Source organism: Myotis daubentonii, chromosome 11 (assembly GCF_963259705.1).
Source record: "Myotis daubentonii chromosome 11, mMyoDau2.1, whole genome shotgun sequence".
NCBI lineage: Eukaryota > Metazoa > Chordata > Mammalia > Chiroptera > Vespertilionidae > Myotis > Myotis daubentonii.
Genome location: NC_081850.1, coordinates 77,838,426 through 77,857,125, shown reverse-complemented (window position 1 = coordinate 77,857,125; position 18,700 = coordinate 77,838,426). Strand labels below are relative to the sequence as shown.

Here is an 18,700-nt window from a genome sequence, read left to right as displayed (position 1 = left end):
CTCGGGGCGGGGCGGGCGCTCTGACGACACTGCTGCGCGCCGGAAGCGGACCGGTCCTCGGGGCAGCGGGGCAGCGGTGGGACCGCGGGTCCGGCGCGACCATGCCGGTCACCGGGAAGGCTTTCCGCCGGCGCCGGGTCGACTCGGAGTCGGAGGAGGATGAGCAGGACTCAGAAGAGGTTCGGTGCGTTTGGAACGGGCTTTCCACTGGGCAGAAAGCGAGAAGCTGGCTCGGGGTCTCACCGCCGGCCCGGCGCCTTGTTGACACCTTGGCAACCGGGAGCCGGTGGTGGTGTCCCCTTTTGCGGACAAGAAATGGAGGGTTCTGGGGCTGAGGCCGCCGTCCCCGAGGCCGCACAGTTAGAGGAGCTGCCCTCGGGATGGGCAGTGATCGGAGTCCCGGTGGGTCCAGGCGCAGGCTCGCCGTCTGGACCCTGTGCGGGCAGCTCAGCAGCCGGTTGGGTACGGGCGCTGCTCTGTTTGACTCTGAGTAACGCGGAGGGCCTCTCAACCTGCACATTGCCTTTTATTCAGATTAAAACTGGAGGAGACCCGAGAGGTGCAGAACTTGAGGAAGCGGCCCAACGGAGTGAGGTGGGTACCATGGGGGGCCCGGAGGAGGAGGAGGGGGTGGGGATGACTGACCGCCCCGGCGGGTCGCTGTCACAGAATATCTCCTCAGACATAGCTCCTTGTCTTTTATTGACTTATTTGTTTTTACTTTTTTATTTTTTAATTATTATTTTGTTGTTAATCATCACCGAGGATATTTTTTCCGTTGATGTTTAGACAGGATGGAAGTGGGAGAGACACAGAGAGAAACGTTGATGTGAGAAAGACACATCCATTGGTTGCCTCCTGCACATGCCCTGACCCAGTCAGGGGATGGAGGCTGCAGCCCAGGTACCTTGACTGGAATCGAACCCGGAACCCTTCAGTCTGCAGGCTGATGCTCAAACCCACTGAGCCTAACCGGCTAGGGCTTTAGCCCCTTTTCTTGACACACTGCACTTTCCACTGTACACCTGGAGGAGGCACAGCGTTCTTTGAAACGTTTACCCAGGAGATGGCCTGGGCCATGTGGTCTCAAGGTTTGCTCCAGAGGTACAGAAACAAGCCACTAACTCTTGTTTTCATTGCGTCCAACTAATTGTGAAAGCACATTGATTGTTGAGAGTTGGGAAAATTTAGAAAAGTATAATCAAGAAAATAAACAGCACCCATAATTCTTCCATCCAGAGGTAACCAGTGTTAACATTTAATGTCCTTTCCAATCTGTATTTTCTCCCTTTTGTAAAGAATGAGTGAGAGCTTTTGTTCTCTGCTATTTTCAACACATTATGACATTGTGGCTGTTCACTCACTTTGAAGAATATTTTTCCAAAGCCCTTTTTAATGGCTACATAGTACTCCACCACAGGCATGTACCACAATGTAACTTCATTCCCTATTTGAGGACCTGTAGGTCATTTTGTAAACTTCCATCAAATCAGGCGCAATAGTATTTTCCTACACTTGTCTTTAGCTTCATGTTCCCTGAAGGCAAAGAAAAATCTCTCTTAGAAGTGAGATTTCCAAGGCAAGGTAATGCCAACTGGCTTTATAGGAAGGCTTGCCTCTTCACCCATCCCCCAGCATCTGCAGCGCTTGTTGAGCCCCGTGTTATAGGCTTTTCCAGCTGGCTTTGGTGCCCCCCCCCCCCCCCCAAATCTCACCCTGCCACTAATGTTGCAATCTACAAACTTCCTAAACATTCTTTCTCATCTCTGAAATGCACCATTCTTCCCGCCCTCCTTTTAATTTTTGGTTTTGCTCAGTGCTGTGGCCCTGCTGGTGGGAGAGAAGGTACAAGAAGAGACCACTCTAGTGGTAAGTGGTGGGGTCCTCCCTGGGCAGTGGGAAGATGTGAGTGCTCTTCGGTGGATGATTGTGTTCCTTAGAAAAGAAAATTCCCAGCCAATTATGAAGCTGTTTCTTCTCAGCTGTCTTTGCTTTCTGCAGGATGACCCCTTTCAGATGAAAACAGGAGGCATGGTGGACATGAAGAAGCTGAAGGAAAGGGGCAAGGACAAGTAAGTGCAGGACCCGCTGGCACGGATGCCCCAGTGGCCCTGCCGGGGGCCGTGTGCCCCGGGGAGCTGGGGCCTGCAGCAGTGGCTTTACAGGGACATTTTCAACTATCCTCTGTGCGTTGTAAACTACGTATAGTTTAAAAACAAAGGAAAACAAAAACTCTTTAAAAGTTAGCTGAGAGAGATGTGGGCGCGGACAATAATTGCTTATTGTCTTTCAAATCCATGTGGAAGTTTTCTTTTTCTTTTTAAAGAAAACAAAAACACAATTATGAAAATAATGCATTCAAACAATACAAAAGTAAAAAATAAAAGTATCTGCCAGTTCCCCAGAGGAATCTCCGCAGGCCAACAGTTTGCTTGCTTATGTTTATTGTATTGACATCTCATATATTTCCCCCCCAACTGTAAAGAGGATATGACACTTTTTTGTTGTGTACTTGTGTTGTCGGTATCACGTAAAACTCGGCCTCCCTGAGCTGTGACTTCAAGGCCCTGCTTCTCTCTGCTTCTCTCCTTTCAGGATCAGTGAAGAGGAAGACCTCCACCTGGGGACATCGTTCTCCGCTGAAACCAACCGGAGGGACGAGGACGCCGACATGTAGGTGTCAGTCTGGCTGTGAGCGATCGGGGGTGGGCGCCAGCCAGACACATCCGAGCTAGTTCGTCACAGATGACATTTCTAGAGTCAACCAAAGACGTCAGTGCTGGTCCCTCTTGGCCCACCTCCCAGGCTGAAGAACTTTAAAAAAGTCTGAAAAGTTCTTTAAAAGTGGTTCTTGAGATTTTAGATTCCTTGACTAATAATATTTCCCCAAAACATTGCAGGGATAAACACTAGACTGCCTACTTCTTATTTTGGCCAATAAGACTGTTGAACAACTACCATCTCCCATTCTCCTTCCGTCTTCAAAGAACCTTACATAGAATAACACCAATAGATTGGTGGCAGGTTATCTCATAACATAGGTTGGTGCTTTAAGTGGTAAATTTTAACTTGAGAAAAAATTTTCAAGTTACTTTCATTTTTCTCACCTCTCCATGGACTGATGAAAACTTGCTCACGGACCGTCACTGCCCTGTGGGCCGCGTGGGGGCCACTCATTTCAGAGGTGCCTGTTGGGAGCTTCCTGAGACCTTGTTTCTGGCTTCAGGATGAAGTACATTGAGACGGAGCTGAAGAAGAGGAAAGGGATCGTGGAACACGAAGAACAGAAAGTGAAGCCCAAGAACGCAGAGGACTGTCTCTACGAGCTTCCGGAAAACATCCGCGTCTCCTCGGCGAAGAAGACGGAGGAGATGCTTTCCAACCAGATGCTGAGCGGCATCCCCGAGGTGGACCTGGGCATCGAGTACGTTCCAGACCCTCGCTGCACCTCTCCCCTGCCCCTAGGCTGCGGGGGGGACCGCTCTGCTTTCCAGTTAAAGGTTAAGGGGACTGTTTCTCACCTGTCTCCTAGGAAACCCACAAAACTATGTTCTCTCTGGTGGGCTGAGGTGTTGTCTCCAGGAGTTCTGAAGAGTTGGGCAGAGCAGCTAAAGACTCTTAGGGACCCTGACTGCTGAAAGCCAAAGTGTGTTTTCATTTAGCCTTTGTTCACAGCTCACAGCTCTTCAGCTGTTCTAGTCAGGCCCTGTGTTCTTCTGTTGTTGTTCTTAATATGTTTTTATTCATTTCAGAAAGGAAGAGAGGGAGAGAGAGAAACATTAATGATGAGAGAGAATCATCGATCGGCTCCTCCTGCACACCCCATACTGGGGATTGAGCCCATAACTCGGGCACGTGCCCTGACGGGGACTTGAACTGTGACTTCCTGGTTCATAGGTCCATGCTCAACCACTGAGTCACGCTGCCGGGCTATTCTGTTTTGCTGGAGTAGGAGCATTGTGAAGGGCTTAGCCACCCCATGAGCCTCCTCTCATTTTTACTACAGAACATCTGCTCTAAAAGGGGACTGTCATGGAGGAAATACAGTGGTCAGAATCCTCTGCGGCTGAGTAGAAGGTTGGGAGACCTCCGGGTTCTCACCTCTTTCCTGGCTTTCCAGCTCTGAGCCTTAGGCAGTTCTCTGTTCCTCTCGGAGATGCAGTTTCCTCTTGATCAGAAGAGAATAAGTCCCGCGTCTCCAGGCTGTGAGAGTGCCATGGGGGTGTGGCTGCCGGGGAGCCGGTAAACTGCAGAGCGGGGCCCCAGGAACGAGGACTTCCTTCTGCAGTGGTGGGCCGCCAGCCTCGCCGGTCACTCCCGGGACCAGAGGGGCGGCGGTCTAATGCGTGGCATGGCTCCTTTCTCCCCTCAGTGCTAAAATAAAAAACATCATTTCCACGGAGGATGCCAAGGCCCGTCTGCTGGCAGAGCAGCAGAACAAGAAGAAAGACAGCGAGACATCCTTCGTGCCCACCAACATGGCGGTGAATTACGTGCAGCACAACCGATGTAAGCCTCGGGGAGGCAGCCCCTCTCACCCCTGCCCCTCTGGTTTGAGGCTCCTGGGTCCCGCATTTTTTCTGACATGTCCCCTGGTCTCTTTGGTGCAGTTTATCACGAGGAGCTCAACGCCCCCATTCGGAGGAACAAAGAAGAGCCCAAAGCCCGGCCCTTGCGAGTGGGCGACACCGAGAAGCCAGAGCCTGACCGTGAGTACAGCAGTGGCCTCAGGGCGGCCTGGAGTGAGCACAGCACTCAGGGCCCATGGAGGCAGGTGGGAGCTTGGGTGTGGGGCCAGGGCAGCTGAGTTTTAGTCCATGTTCTGGACCCTGCCTTGTCCCTTCCTTCCCCTTTGCAAGCCTGTTTTCTCATCTACAAAATGGGAATCATAATAAAACTTACACCTGGGGCTGCTCTGAGGATTCACTGGGCTGTCAAATAGACTCAAAAATTAGAACATTTCAATAAGCAAAAATAAATGAAAAGTTATGCATTATTGCACCACCAGACAACCACTGGTAACATTTTTATGTACAACCTTTCAGACGTGTAAAAATACTCCCATATAGGAAACTTTGTATGTACCTAGAAGGGTCTCACAGCGCTTCACTCAGTAGTCCGCCCTGCATGTCTCCCATGTCAGTAAACATTTTCAAAGGCCATTTCATGTTCCATTGGAGAGACAGCTGCCGCCTCACCATTTCCCATTTCCCCTTTGAACGCTGCTTTGATGCTCATTCTTGACCACGTCATGCCCTTAGTTACCTTTATTTTTTAAAATATATTTTATTGATTTTTTTACAGAGAGGAAGGGAGAGGGATAGAGAGTTAGAAACATCAATATCGATGAGAGAGAAACATCGATCAGCTGCCTCTTGCATGCCCCCCACTGGGGATGTGCCCGCAACCGAGGTACATGCCCTTGACTGGGATCGAACCCGGGACCCTTCAGTCCGCAGGCCAACGCTCTATCCACTGGGCCAAACCGATCAGGGCACCCCTTAGTTACCTTTAGAGAAGTCACCAAAGGGTCCTCCAGGGGCGAGATGCTCATTTTCCTCCCCCAGCAGCCGACAGTGGCCCTTCCCACTCGCTTGCCTCTCCACGAACAATGGGATGATGCTAAGGAAATAGGAAATGTGCTGAGGCTTCTGAAAAGCCTCTTATTCTTTCTCCCTTGGGAAATTATTTTCCTAACGTCTTGGTTTTGTAGTTTTGGATTCCCAAAGAGCTTGGTGTGAAACACATAATAAGCAAGGACTTCGGAGTGTTAACGTAAAAAAAACCATTGAAACCTGTAAAGAATTGTTGTGAGTTTATTTGAGCCAAACTGTCGACATATGCCGGGAAGCAGAACCTCAATGAATTGAGATAGTGCTCTGGAGAATGGCAGCGTTACATCCGTATTTATACATGAAATCCATTGGTGACAGATTTAAGGAGGTGGGATTAATCGAAGCGGGGAAACCTCTGTGATAGGATAAAAAGTAAAATGATGGACACATACTTAGGTGGGTGCAGGATCAATCAACATGATAATGAAGGAATTTGTAGTATCTGCCCTGGCGCCCAGAACATTTGGTTATGCCCCAGGGGTTCCAGAAAAGGGGAAGTTACAAGTTACCCAGACACGTCAAAGGAATGTTATCTTAGAGGCAAAAAGGCAAATGGGCTCAGTAAGGATCAAAGTTGATCTTGTCAGTGAAGATCCCGGCCTAGGACATAACTGCCCACCATAACTGCTTTAAGTCAAAGTTTAATTTCAGACCATCCTTTGTGGTTATTTTAGGTCTCTGAGTCTGCTAGGCTGCCACGCAGGCCTTCCCTGAGCTTGTCAGGTCAGCGTGTGGCCCCTTTCGTCCACAGGAGTCACCAGACTTGGATTCAATGCTCAGCCTACCTTATCTGAACAAGTCACCTAACCTCTCTGAGCAGAGATGGTACAGTGCCCCTGCTAGGCTTGCTGTGAGGGTAAAAGGAAGCCATGGCTAGAGGACTTAGCACCGTGCCTGGTACAGTCAGACTCAATGAAGTGTGGCTGCTACTGTTCCCTTAGTGGGATGCTGAGGTCAGCATAGTTTGACTGGCACCAACTCTGTATGTCTGTTTTCAGTCACTCAATAACAAGTGTTTGCTGAGGCCCTACTATGTGTCTGTTCACCAGGGTAGCACTGGGGCTCCTGTGGAGACGTCCTTGCCTGTCAGTGACTTCCTGATGGCAAACAGCTTTTCCTCTTTTCCTTCACAGGGTCCCCCCCAAACCGCAAGCGTCCTGCTAATGAGAAGGCCACTGATGACTATCATTATGAGAAGTTCAAGAAGATGAACAGACGATATTGAGGGCGGCCAGAGGGGAGAAGTTGCAGAATGGGATGTAAATAGCACTGTCCCTCGCCCCAGGATAAAAGCCTTCTGGGACAGAACCCTGATCACTGGCTAGCAGACAGTTCCAGAAACAGACTCTACTAGTCTGGCTGCTTCCCTGCTGAATTTTTAGGCTCTAAATTTGTATCCTTTTGAAACGAACAATATGTGGTTTTCTTATTTGGGGGCAAACTATTCTTGTGAGCGTTATTAAATCTTGTTTGTAAATATGTTGACTTTTTCTTAATATATTTCCTGGCTCAGGAGAAAAGAGCTGTGTGTTCAGGGTGAGATATGCCCTTTAAATTGTGCTTTTATTGTTATATGTGTGATCATGTCTTCTACTTCCAGTGATCTGGAATGGGTTCAGAAATGCATCCTTCCGTTTCCAGTGGATCCGGTGGACAGTAGAAAACTCTAGAATGGGATCAAAGGGACACTGGTATTCTCTGACTTTTACAAAGTTACCTATTTCTTTGCATTAAGAAGGAAAAGTTACCTGTCTCTCTCACTTCCGCACTTCGGTATTAAATATGAAATGAATCTAGCCTTCTTGTTCATTTTGCGTCTCCTCACACCGATACTAGGCCATGTGTTCGGAGTCGGGGGTTGGGCAGCTCAAAAGCTGCTCATTTAGTTCAAGAGACAGACAGGCTCCAACCTGTTAGCTGTCGAGTTCAGTGCCACTTGTGCTGTCATTTTTCCTGAAGCATTTGAACAGCTTGGGATGAGGAAATAACAGGCCGGGTGACTTCTGGGCTGATTTAGAGCGTGCACTGTGCAAGGTGAAGGCGAATGCAGGCATCGCTGTCTCACCTGGGACATAGGTAAACCTCCAAGTGAGTGAATGAGTGTGAGCAACTTTACGGTAGAGGAACCTGAGGCCGGGAGCGCAGCCAGGTGATACAGGTCGTCAGTAGTCACAAGTCATGCTGGCAGTCTGCACCCCTGACGTAATGTTACAGAAATAGCACTTTTCCTCTGTACAGGACATGCACCCCACACCCATAACCCCAGTCTAACCGTGAGACCAACGGGCAAATCCCAATAGTGGGGCCGGGCGTCCTACGAAAGGTTTGACCCGTTCTCCCCCAAACTGTCAGGGTCATCAAAACCAAGGAAAACGTGGGAAACACCCACAGGCAGGAGGCTGTAAGTATAATGTGGTGCCTTGGGTGCGATCCTGGATCAGAAATAGGACGATAGGTCAAAACGAAGCAAATATCTGAACCAACTGGTATCAGTCTAGGTTCCTATGTAACAGGAAGATGTTAGTAACAGGGGGACCATGTGCCGGGGGGCGGGGCACCTGTGCCCTCTCTGTACTGTCTACTCAATTTTTCTGTAAAACTTTTCTTAAAACTTGAAAAAAATAAAAAGCGGCCCCATCAGCTGTGGGCGCCCACCTCCCGGAAGCAGGAAAGGGCGGTGCCCCTCACAAAGATGGCGCCGCCGGCGTCGCGGGGAGGCCCGCCCCCGGCAAAGATGGCGGCGGCGAGGGGGAGGAGCCGGAAGCGCGGCGCGGCGGGTCGGCAGGCTCGAGGGCGCGGGGCGGCGGGGTCCGGGCATGAAGCTGGGCCGGGCCCTGGGGCTGCTGCTGCTGGCGCCGTGGGCGGTGCGCGCGGTGGAGCCCATCAGCCTGGGGCTGGCGCTGGCCGGCGTCCTCACCAGCTACATCTCCTACCCGCGCCTCTACTGCCTCTTCGCCGAGTGCTGCAGCCAGAAGCGCAGCCTCAGCCGCGCAGGTAGGGCGGCGGGGCCCGAGGCGGGTCGGGCCGGGCGGAGGGCGAGCTGAGCCGGCGGGCCGGGACCCGGGACCCGGAGCCCGGAGCCCGAGCGGCCGGAGGGCGGGTGGGGCCTGGCGCTGGGCCACCGCCGCGGCGGCCGGACTTCGGTCGGACGCGGGAGGCGGGCTGCCGGCGGGGGTGCTTCACGCCGACCCGGGGGCGGCGGCCGCGTGGCCGGTGGTCCACGTCCCGCACCGCGATGCGCGCCCGCGCGGCCGGAGACAGGAGGGCGGCGGGCCCTTCCGGCGCGGCCCGGGGCCCAGCCGCGGCCTTTCCTGCGCGTCGCGGGCGGGAGGGCCAGGTCGGCCCGGGTGCAGCGGGCGGCGGGGGCGCGGAGCCGCGGACCTTCCGGGGCAGCAGCCCGGTTCGGGCCCGACTGTGGACGGGCCGCCCCAGCAGCGGGAGGTCCCGGCCCCCCCGCCGGCTCCGGCCCGAGGTGCTCGCCGGCTCCCACGGAGCGGGTCCCCGGAACCTTTCTGAATGCCGCCCCCGCCCGCCCTGCCGGCCCCGCCCTGCCCTTCCCAGCGCTGCAGAAGGACCTGGACCGCAAGCTCTTCGGGCAGCATCTTGCCAAGAAAGTCATCTTAAACGCGCTGACCGGCTTCATCAGCAACCCGAAGCCCAAGAAGCCGCTCACCCTCTCCCTGCACGGCTGGACCGGCACCGGCAAGAACTTCGCCAGCAAGATCATCGCGGAGAACATCTACGAGGGCGGCCTGCACAGCCACTATGTGCACCTGTTCGTGGCCACGCTGCACTTCCCGCACGCCTCCAACCTCACGCTGTACAAGGCAAGCGCGGCCGCGGCGGGAGCCCTTCGGGGGGCGCTGCCTTCGGGGTTCCTCGGTTGTGGGGTGGGGTTGGGGAACTGCTTGTTAAGATGAGGGAGCCCTGAAAATGGCCGCGTGTGGCAGCCACAGAGGGTTTCAGACGCACCATCAAACCCTGCGGTTTCCGGAATCAGGCCCAGTGTGGTGCTCGTTTCAGTACGTGGGACCAGGGGATTTTAGAAATGGACACGGCCAAATCCGGCTCGAAGATCATCAGGTCTAACTCATTCTGTAAAAGAGGGAGCATTTCTAGAGAGGCCTCAGTTTGCCTACCTGCAGTATGGCAAACAAAGTGCTTTTATTTTCTGTCGGCGGTTAGCAGCCTGGGCTTTAGCTGCAGACACACCTGGATTTGAGTCCTGACTCTCCCCCCAGCCGTGTGATCTTGGGAAGGTTGCCTGACCTCTCTGAGACTCATCGGTCTGTCACGTATGTGTCCTGGCACCTGGCACATGAGTGTTCAAATAAGCGTTAACTATCACCTTTCTTAATCTGTGTAACAAACCTGCAAGGTGGCAAGACACAGCCATTTAGCCCTCACCCTTGAAAGACACGTTTTCCCCTTCTGCTTGGGTGACCAACCGTCCAGGGTTCCTAGGATGTGGGATTTTCAGTGCCAAACCTGGGCAAGTTCCAGACAAACTGAGCCAGGTTGGTCATCCTGGTTAGCATTCAGGCTCCACTGCTTAATAGCTGTGTGATTTGGGGCAAGTTACTTAACCTCTCTGTGCCTTCACTTCCTCAGCCGTGAAACAGGGAGTGCAGCAGTGTTCAGTTGTGCACACATGTGATTGGTTTGGGGAGATCACAATAAAACGTGATGGGAACAGTGCTCAGAGCGTGGCTGACCTGTAGTGAGGGCTCAATACATGTTATTGCCTAAAGTCGCAGAGGCCGAGTGGGAGAACCAGCAGATCTGAGCGAGTCCTTATTTAAACAGTGACTTGCTTTGAGGCCACACGCTCTCCTGAGGTTCCTCTGTGAACAGAGACTAGTCCTCCTGTAGAGCAGAATACTACTTAGGTTAGATTCGTACCATGGGACGTTGTAACCCTGGTCGCTGTAGCCAAGCAGACACCAAAATCATAAGAAGTCAAGACCTCCAGAGTCTTGCTCAGAAAACAGCGCATTTCTCCTCTCCACCTTGTGAGGGAAATTTAGAAAGCACCAGAGCTCAAATTTCTGATTAAAAAGGTCTTTTCTCCTTAACGATTGCTTAGTCTTCTAAGAAGTACCTGAACATGTTCTTAGGGAGCGTTTCAGTTTGAGCACAGCCTCCGGGCCTTGTTCCAGAAACTCACGAGTGTTAGCTGGCCACACGCACGCCAAGGCGCCAGCTCCCGAGGCAGGTGCCCCGCTTAAAGGAGCCTGCACGCCTCACTTTCCCCATCGGGAAGCTGGAGCGCCCTCCCAAGGCTGTGCTAAGGACCGAATGGCAGCATGGGTCCCTCGGTCTCTGCTTTCTTTCTAGAAGGCTGGTGTACACAGGAAATGTGTGAACGTGGCCAGCAGTTCAATGCCATAGCATTGGGGTGACAGCTCAGCACAGGAATTATAATCGTCAGGCAGGGTGGGGTTCAGATCCCAGAAATTTATAATCTTGGGCAAGTTGATTAAGCGCTCTGTGCCTCTGTTTCCTCATCTGTGAAATGGGTATGATAACACCCACTCGGTGGGGTTGTGGAGAGGAACAAAAGAGCAGGTGTGTGTCAAGTTCTTAGCACGGAGCTGAGACTGCAGTGAGCGCTCCGTAAATGCAGCCTTTCGGCAGCAGCTGAGGCGTTAGTGGTGCCCGTGCTGGGGGTTGGAGCTGCGTCGGCTGAGAACTTTGTGTTGCTCCCCCTGTGATTCAGGATCAGTTACAGTTGTGGATCCGCGGCAACGTGAGCGCCTGCGCGAGGTCCATCTTCATATTCGATGAAATGGATAAGATGCACGCCGGCCTCATAGATGCCATCAAGCCTTTCCTAGACTATTATGACCACGTGGACGGGGTCTCCTATCAGAAAGCCATCTTCATCTTTCTCAGGTACGTTCCGGGCTGGGACACGCTGGCAGAGCTCGGAGCCCGAGCCTGTGGGCTGCGGGGAAAGCCCAGCTCTCATTCCCTGCGCTCGCTCTGCAGCAACGCCGGCGCAGAAAGGATCACAGACGTGGCTTTGGATTTCTGGAGAAGTGGGAGGCAGAGGGAGGAAATCAAGCTCGGAGACATGGAGCACGCCTTGTCGGTGTCGGCCTTCAATAACAAGAACAGTGAGTTCATGAGCCCGCGCCCCGAGGCTAAATCCCCGCATCCCCTCCCCTGCGCTGGTTACACACGCAGCTGCTGAGAGCTTCTGCAGGCCTTTCTGAGCAGAATCTGTTGGAGGGGGAAATGGTTCGTCCTGGAGCTCTTGAAATGAGTTCCTGTTTTCCTCAGCTCAGTTGTTTCCTTTGTTGAAGAAGAGCAGATGGTTGAGCAAGGACCGCTGCTGTGAGCGCCTCTGAAGGAGGAGATGGCCTGTTAGGGCTTTTCTGTCGGGTGTCCTGGAGCTCTGAGGTTCTGTGCCTGAGGCTAACAGCCAGGGGGGGGCCCTTGTTCTGTCCTGGGCCCTGTGCGGAGCCCTCCTCCTGCATCCTTCCTGTAATCCTCACAGTAACCTCGGGGGAGAAGCTATTCACTGCCATCCCCATTTTACAGATGAGGAAACTAAGGCACACGTCCACACAGCCTGTTATGTGACCCTGGTTCCAGAGCCCGAGCTTTAACTACCAAGCTCATTGCTCTTCCTGTGAACTTCACACCGTAGACCTTGAGCCCATGGAGGTGGAAAGCCACCATGATGGAGACTGGCCTGGTGGCAAAACCTGTGAGCCGTGCAGTTGACCCTGACCATTCAAGTCTCTGCTCTGCTTGGGTTTGTTCTTGAGATTACAGAGCAAAAGGTCTCTTTCGAAAGAGACTTGCCAAGAAATTCACACTTCTGTAGAGTCTGGGATATTTTATGTCCGTTTGTGCAACTGGAAGGTCACTGATGAAAGAGAGAGTATTCTGTAATATGTTCACTGGTTTCTTGGTGTGCCACAAGGTGGACACGTGCAATGGAAACTTCGCCCAGTTCTGCAGCAGGTGAGGCAGGTGCCTAGAAGGGGGTGCCAGGGCACAAGCTGAGCTTTGGAATCTGGCAGACCTGGCCCAGCTGCTTGTTGCCGATGGCCTTGGGCAGATGGCTGAACTCTCTCTCATTTATTTGACAAACATATATTGTGCAGCGACCAGGAGTCAGGCACTGAACTGGGCACACAGCAGTGAACAGAAACACAGAAGTCCTCACTCTCAGGGAATTTATATCCTAACGATAGCGAGTGATGAGGAAATGTGTCGGATGATGTGATATATCTGTATCTGATAGAGGTAGAAATGTATCCCTCCTACCCTCCCCCCAGGAGGTAGGAAGTAATTAAGAAAAGGTTTGGGGTGCTGGGACGAGGCTGGGCTGTGGTTTTAGATAGAGAGGTCAGCGAAGGGTCTCTGAGGGTGGCACTGAGCTGACCCGAGGAGTGAGGGATGAGCCGTGTGGACCTCAGAGGGGACAGCATGTACAGGAGCCCCGAGGTGGGAGTGCGCCTGGGTCACGGGAGCTGGCCCAGGGTGAGCAGAGGAGAACGGTTGGATTAGAGGGGAGACGGTCTGGGGGCCACAGCGAGGCCTTGGGTTTGACTCCATGTAGGGGAGGGAGCCCTGGAGGGCTTGTCGCAGACAGTGACGTGATCTCACTTAGTCTACAGGACTGTGCTGGCTGCTGGGTGGAGAACAGCCTGCAGGTGGCGGGGCCGGGGGCCACCCAGAAGCCACTGCGGCCCAGGGGAGAAATGCTGGGGGCCTGGAGCAGTGGGGTGGCAGTGGGGATGGGGACGTTGTGGGATTAGGGTGCATTTTGAAGGTAGAAACTAAGATTTCCTATAGGATTGTGTGTAGGAATGAGAGACAAATCTAGGATCTGCTTTAGCACTCCGAGGGGTGGACTGCCACGGAGGGGCACAGACTGGGAGCCGCAGGTTTGTGGGGAAGGTGGGAGGTGAACACAGACGCGTTCAGTGAGTGGTGACTCATTGGTGGCGTCCAGGCAGAGATGAGCTGACGGCTGGTTGTTCAGGCAGTTTCCGGGGCCGTCAGACTGAGGATGCACACTGGGGAGATAGACGGTTTCTGAAGCCACGGGCTGAGGGCACCTGTTCGCCAACACACGCTTCCTGGGCTCCGTGTGGTGGTTCCGTGCTCAGGCTCTGCCTAGAGCACACCTCTCTGCCAGGTCTTGCCTGACCGCGTGGCTGACTGCCCTGCTGCGCTGCGCCGCCTCATTCCCAGCCGCCCGCACTCCCTGAATTGTCTGTCCTGGCTTGCTGGGGGCTCGCGCTTGTGAACCGCGTGAGGGCCTGGCCTGGGCTCTGTTCCCAGGCCCCGGGCCTGCCTGGCACAGGAGGCTTCAGGAGGAGCGGTCCCACTGCTCCCAGGGTCGGTTTCGCTTTTTCCCACGGCCTCAGACTCGGCCACCCTGGCACAGAGCTCCTAAAACCCTGGAATTTCCTCCGTGAAAGACCTTGAGGTACATACATAACAAGTTCTTCAACCCCAACCTGAGCTTGTGTTAGTTAATGAGCTGATTTTTGGGAAGCACCTGAGGGCCAGGGCTGGTTTCCAGGGGAAACCAACCCTGTGATGAGAGGAGGGGAGGGGAGGGGAGGTTGACTCGGTTGTGCCCGTGTAGTGAATCCCAGATAAAAACTGCGAAGGATGGGGTTCCGGGAGCTCCCGGGTCGGGGAGCACTCGCAGAGGGCCTGGCAGCTGTCCTGCCCCCGGGCCTCGCTCTCTGAGTCTTCTAGTTACAGGTGACGTTCAGTGCGACTCTGCATTGGTGTCAGGTGTAAGATCATGTTAGACAATCATGTACTTTGCAAAGCGCTCCCCTGGCATTTCCAGTTCCCACCGGACGCCGTACAGTCACCACTGTATTACTGACTGTGTGTGTGAGTCTCTGCCATCTGGCTCTTCCTGAGCTCCGTCATTTTATCATAAGCTGGCAACCTAGTACGTAAGATGCTTCTCCAAGTCTGTGAGCTGCTCCAGCAGATCAATTGAACCCAAGGAAAGGGTCATGGGAACCTCTCTAGCTGGTCGGTCAGAAGCGCAGGTGACGCCCGAACTTGCAGTTGGCGGAAGTGGGGGTGCCGAGCCCTCACCCTGGTGCTGTCTCCGGGTAGACAGTGCAGAATGGACTGGAATGTAGGACGCCAGCTGGTGTGGGAGGATCGCCTCACGTGGGAGTTGGGGTCAGGCTCGGAGAGGGTGAAGGCCCGGAGGAAAGCAAAGCAAGGGAGATGCTGGAGATGCTGGGTGAGGTCCAGTGGGCGAAGCGTCGTCCTAGATGGAGCATGCGCTGGGTCAGGAGGCCTGGGCGGCCCAGAGGGGGAGTGACGGGGTGGGTGCAGAGCCGCCTGCAGCCTGGGGGCTTCCCACATTCTTACTCGAGGGGCCTGGTTTTTGGTCCCCCAGATCTCTGTCCGGACCTGCCGGCAGCGGCAGTGGTTTCCATGCTGTTGCTCATCCAGCTGCTGAGACTCCAGTGAGGGGAGTTCTCAGAATAAATGGGTATCTGGCCGCTCGCCAGGACTCCTGGCCTTTCCTTGAATCTGATTCGCTCCCTCCCCCTCGCCCTGTGGCTTTCACAGAAGCATCACAGCTGGCAGGTCATCCTCCTGCCTCACTAGACCAGCGCTCCCTGCGGCAGGTGAGGATCCGCCTGCAGCTTGGCACCAGCAGCAGCAGCAGACGGGCTGGGCGGGCGGAGGATGAACCGCACCCTTTCTCTCCCCAGGTGGCTTCTGGCACAGCAGTTTAATTGACCGAAATCTCATTGACTACTTCATCCCCTTCCTCCCCCTCGAGTACAAACACCTGAAGATGTGCATCCGTGTGGAAATGCAGGCCCGAGGCTATGACGTGGATGAGGACATTGTAACCAGAGTGGCTGACGAGATGACCTTTTTCCCCAAAGAGGAGAGGGTTTTCTCTGACAAAGGCTGCAAAACTGTGTTCACCAAGTTGGATTATTACTACGATGACTGACGGCCCAGGAGTCGTTGCCACGCTGGAGAGAACTCAGTGCTCGGACCTTTCCACCTACCTCCCCGCCCGCCCCGGAGCAGGAGTCCAGTGAATTTCTCCTGTTGGATGCGAGACGGGCCTTCCTTGGCGCTGTGTGCACCCAGCGGAGCCTGCGGGCCATCTCCTTACTGATGTCTCCTCGGAGCAGCGGAGCCTTAAGAAGGAAGTCGCCGTTCCCAGTCCACTCGGATCAGGGCTCATGATTTTTTAAAAATCATGTTTTAATGTCAAGTGTTTCTGTTTCAAGGAAGGACGAAAAGGTTTTACTGAAAATGGGATAACTTTATTTAAAATGGTTTTTAACAATCTGAGAAGCTTTTCAGACTCTCAGTGTTGGCTTTGTGTGGTTTTTCAAATTCCCGTCACTGCAACACCGTGATGTGATGTCTTGGCTGCAAAAAGCCCAAGTCCTCGGCGTGCGCGCTGGGTGGGGACAGGCTGAGCAGTGCAGTCTTTAGGTGAAAGGACGGACGGGAGAGGGCACAGGCATGTCACAGAGAAGCCTGCAGTGTCCTCCCAGGGGCTGTCATCTGAGTAGCACCGCGAACACTTGTTAGGACCTTCCCCAGAGCCCGGCAGTGTGGCTCAGTGGTTGAACTTCGACCGAGGAACCAAGAGGTCACTGGTTGGACTCCTGATCAGGGCACATGCTCAGGTTGCAGGCTCAATTCCCAGTGGGGGGCATACAGGAGGCAGCCATTCCATGTTTCTCTATCCCTCTCCCTTCCTCTCTCTAAACATCAATAAAAACATTTAAAGAAGAAAGTTTCCCAGGAAGGAAAGTGCTTGCAGCTTGTCACCTGCCAGCCAGTCAGCTATGCCAACGAAGGTCTCTGCCTCCCGTTCCCCAGGGAACCAGTGCTCTCTGGTAGGTCTGCCATGTTTTTCTCATTATTACTACTTCCTGAGTTTGATTAGAACTCCCAACATCTCACAGGAAAACTTAGCTGCCCCAATCCTTGAGGATGCTGAGAACAGTGCTTTTATTTTTAATATAATTTTAAAAAATGTTCTTGATTATTTTTAGAGGAAGGGAAAGAAAGAGAGAGAGAGAGAGACATCAATAGGCTGCTTCCTGCACACCCCCTACTGGGGATGGAGCCCGCAACCTGGACATGTGCCCTTGCCAGGAATCAATCATATGACTTCTTGGAGAACAATGTTTTTATTAATGCCAGGAGCTATCATCTATACTAATAAAAGGGTAATATGATAATTAGACCAGGAGACCTTCTGGATGTCCTTCCAGACAAAGCCATTGTGGCCGGGCTGAGGCAGAGTGGTTAGGGGGCGATCAGGCCAGGCCAGTGGGCTGTGGGGGGCAGTTGGGGGCGAGCAGGCTGGCGGGGTGGGGGGCAGGTGGGGGTAAGCAGGCCAGCAGGCAGAGTGCTTAGGGGCGATCAGGCAGGCAGGTGAGTGGTTAGGAGCCAGCGGTCCCAGATTGGAGAGGGTGCAGGCCAGGCTGAGGGACAACCCCCGCCCCCCGCACAAATTTCATGCAACAAGCCACTAGTTTTATTAAAAAACTGTAATTGTTGGACACAGTTTTTTTTTAAATATATTTTTATTGATTTTTTACAGAGGAAGGGAGAGGGAGAGAGAGTTAGAAACATCGATGAGAGCGAAATATCGATCAGCTGCCTCCTGCACACCCACCACCACCACCAGGGACGTGCCCACAACCAAGGTACATGCCCTTGACTGGAATCGAACCCGGGACCCCTTGGTCCGCAGGCTGACACTCTATCCACTGAGCCAAACCAGTCAGGGCTGCGGACACAGTTTTAAAGGAGAAAACCCCTCCCCTGCAGGCCTTGTGTGCTTAAGCTCTGAATGAAGACCTAGCAGGAGCAGCCTAGCCCGGATCACATGGACTCTAACCAGAGACCGAGGATCCTAGGACAACCTGGCCACTCGCCCAGCTGCATGGCGCATGGCCGACCATGGGGCTCATGCAGCTCCTGACACCAGCCTGGAGTCCAAGTCCAGAGACGCCAGGCAGGAGTAGGAGCACTGCTGACTGACATACCTGGTTACACAATCCGCACATGCGCCTACGGACAGGTGGGGCTCCTGGGGGGTGAGGCCTGAGCAGTGTTCGCAGGGACAGGTTTCAGCGGGCACAGTCGGGTTGGCAGCCTGGCTGTGGGCTGACGCAGGACACTTTGCCACCCAGGCCCCCTGAGGACGGCTCTACATGTTGGAAAGTTCTAGACATTGAGCCGATTCTGGCCTGTTGCCATGTGTCACAGATTGGGATCTATCATGCATTTGAAGATGGCAGCACCTGGGGGTCCCCAATTACAGAACACAGAGGTCCCCGACTCAATTTGTTGTTGTCTTTGTAGATGAGGCAGTCCAGGTGGGAGCCCGACCGGGAATGTCCGTCTCCTGGGATTTGAGCACTTCCAACTGAGAAGTGAGGGGTGTGGGGGCGATGATGGGAAAAGGGTTTGAACTTTCTAGAAAGTCAGCTGGCTCTCCTCAACTCTGGGGAAAGGACTGGTATTAATTCACTGGCAGATAAGAGGCAGGTAAGTGTGATTAAGCTGAGCTCTGGGTTACAACTTGCCGGGAGCCGGTCCATCCTTGCTGTTTCAAGGGACCTGGCATATATGGCATGCTGTTCTTAATATGTTTGCTCACCTTCTTGGCACTATCTGTTTTAACCAAGGTCACCTCTCTGAGAAAGGTTGTTTCCCCAGGTAGGGATTTTCCCCTGAAGTTAGGGAGGGAATAAAACCCCTTAACTAAGTGCCAGACAGGTAATCACTTTAACTGCGAACAATCATGCTTAAGCTACATAATCTTTACTCCCTGGAATGGAGATAAGAAACGCCCTAACCTTTGGAATAGAGATTGATAGGATTGAATCAACTGGTATAAATACAGATGTAACAAGACAACAGGACACAGAACCTAGACACAGAACCTACACAGAACCTAGAGACAGAAGAACTTCGCTGGAGAGAACATGGCAAAAGATCCTGGACAGAAACTGGCAACAGGAACCTAGAGATAGAACCTAGACACACAACCTAGAGACAGAACCTAGCGAGAGAACATGGCAAAA

General features: G+C 53.4%; 2 protein-coding genes and 1 long non-coding RNA gene across 5 annotated transcripts in view; all 3 read left to right on the top strand.

The window, feature by feature from the left end:
- Window positions 1-22: 22 nt before the first annotated feature.
- C11H9orf78 (chromosome 11 C9orf78 homolog) lies at window positions 23-7,407 on the top strand. 2 transcript variants are annotated; one of them, XM_059658293.1, is made up of 9 exons: window positions 23-179; window positions 535-594; window positions 1,818-1,869; window positions 2,002-2,072; window positions 2,596-2,673; window positions 3,227-3,424; window positions 4,373-4,509; window positions 4,611-4,709; window positions 6,749-7,407. In XM_059658293.1, exons 1-9 carry the CDS (start codon window positions 160-162, stop codon window positions 6,838-6,840), a joined length of 807 nt encoding a protein of 268 aa, XP_059514276.1. In that variant the 5' UTR covers window positions 23-159; the 3' UTR covers window positions 6,841-7,407. The 2 variants fall into 2 exon arrangements, with proteins under 2 accessions (XP_059514276.1, XP_059514275.1); XM_059658292.1 differs by having other exon boundaries at window positions 25-184.
- On the top strand, window positions 4,732-6,742 carry LOC132212479 (uncharacterized). The gene is made up of 3 exons (XR_009447749.1): window positions 4,732-5,248; window positions 5,494-5,775; window positions 6,377-6,742. It is a non-coding gene; the product is annotated as an uncharacterized LOC132212479 (long non-coding RNA).
- A 948-nt stretch (window positions 7,408-8,355) lies between the features above and the next one.
- The window catches only part of TOR1A (torsin family 1 member A), a 41,894-nt gene continuing 31,549 nt past the window's right edge, over window positions 8,356-18,700 (top strand). The window contains exons 1-5 of one of the 2 annotated variants that reach the window (XM_059658290.1): window positions 8,362-8,609; window positions 9,177-9,442; window positions 11,335-11,510; window positions 11,607-11,734; window positions 15,338-15,957. In XM_059658290.1, coding sequence (XP_059514273.1) covers window positions 8,432-8,609; window positions 9,177-9,442; window positions 11,335-11,510; window positions 11,607-11,734; window positions 15,338-15,588 — 999 coding nt within the window. In that variant the 5' untranslated portion in view covers window positions 8,362-8,431 and the 3' untranslated portion in view covers window positions 15,589-15,957. Of the gene's footprint in view, window positions 8,610-9,176; window positions 9,443-11,334; window positions 11,511-11,606; window positions 11,735-15,337; window positions 15,958-18,700 lie in introns of those variants that run through there. The other variant, XM_059658291.1, reaches the window with a different exon arrangement.

What these genes read in the sequence shown, in the direction of transcription:
- C11H9orf78 (XM_059658292.1), top strand. Translation starts at nt 102, where the DNA reads ATGCCGGTCACCGGGAAGGCTTTCCGCCGGCGCCGGGTCGACTCGGAG. An exon ending in CAGGACTCAGAAGAGGTTCG is followed by an intron (nt 185 to 534) that starts GTGCGTTTGGAA and finishes CCTTTTATTCAG; the next exon opens with ATTAAAACTGGAGGAGACCC. An exon ending in AAGAAGAGACCACTCTAGTG is followed by an intron (nt 1,870 to 2,001) that starts GTAAGTGGTGGG and finishes TGCTTTCTGCAG; the next exon opens with GATGACCCCTTTCAGATGAA.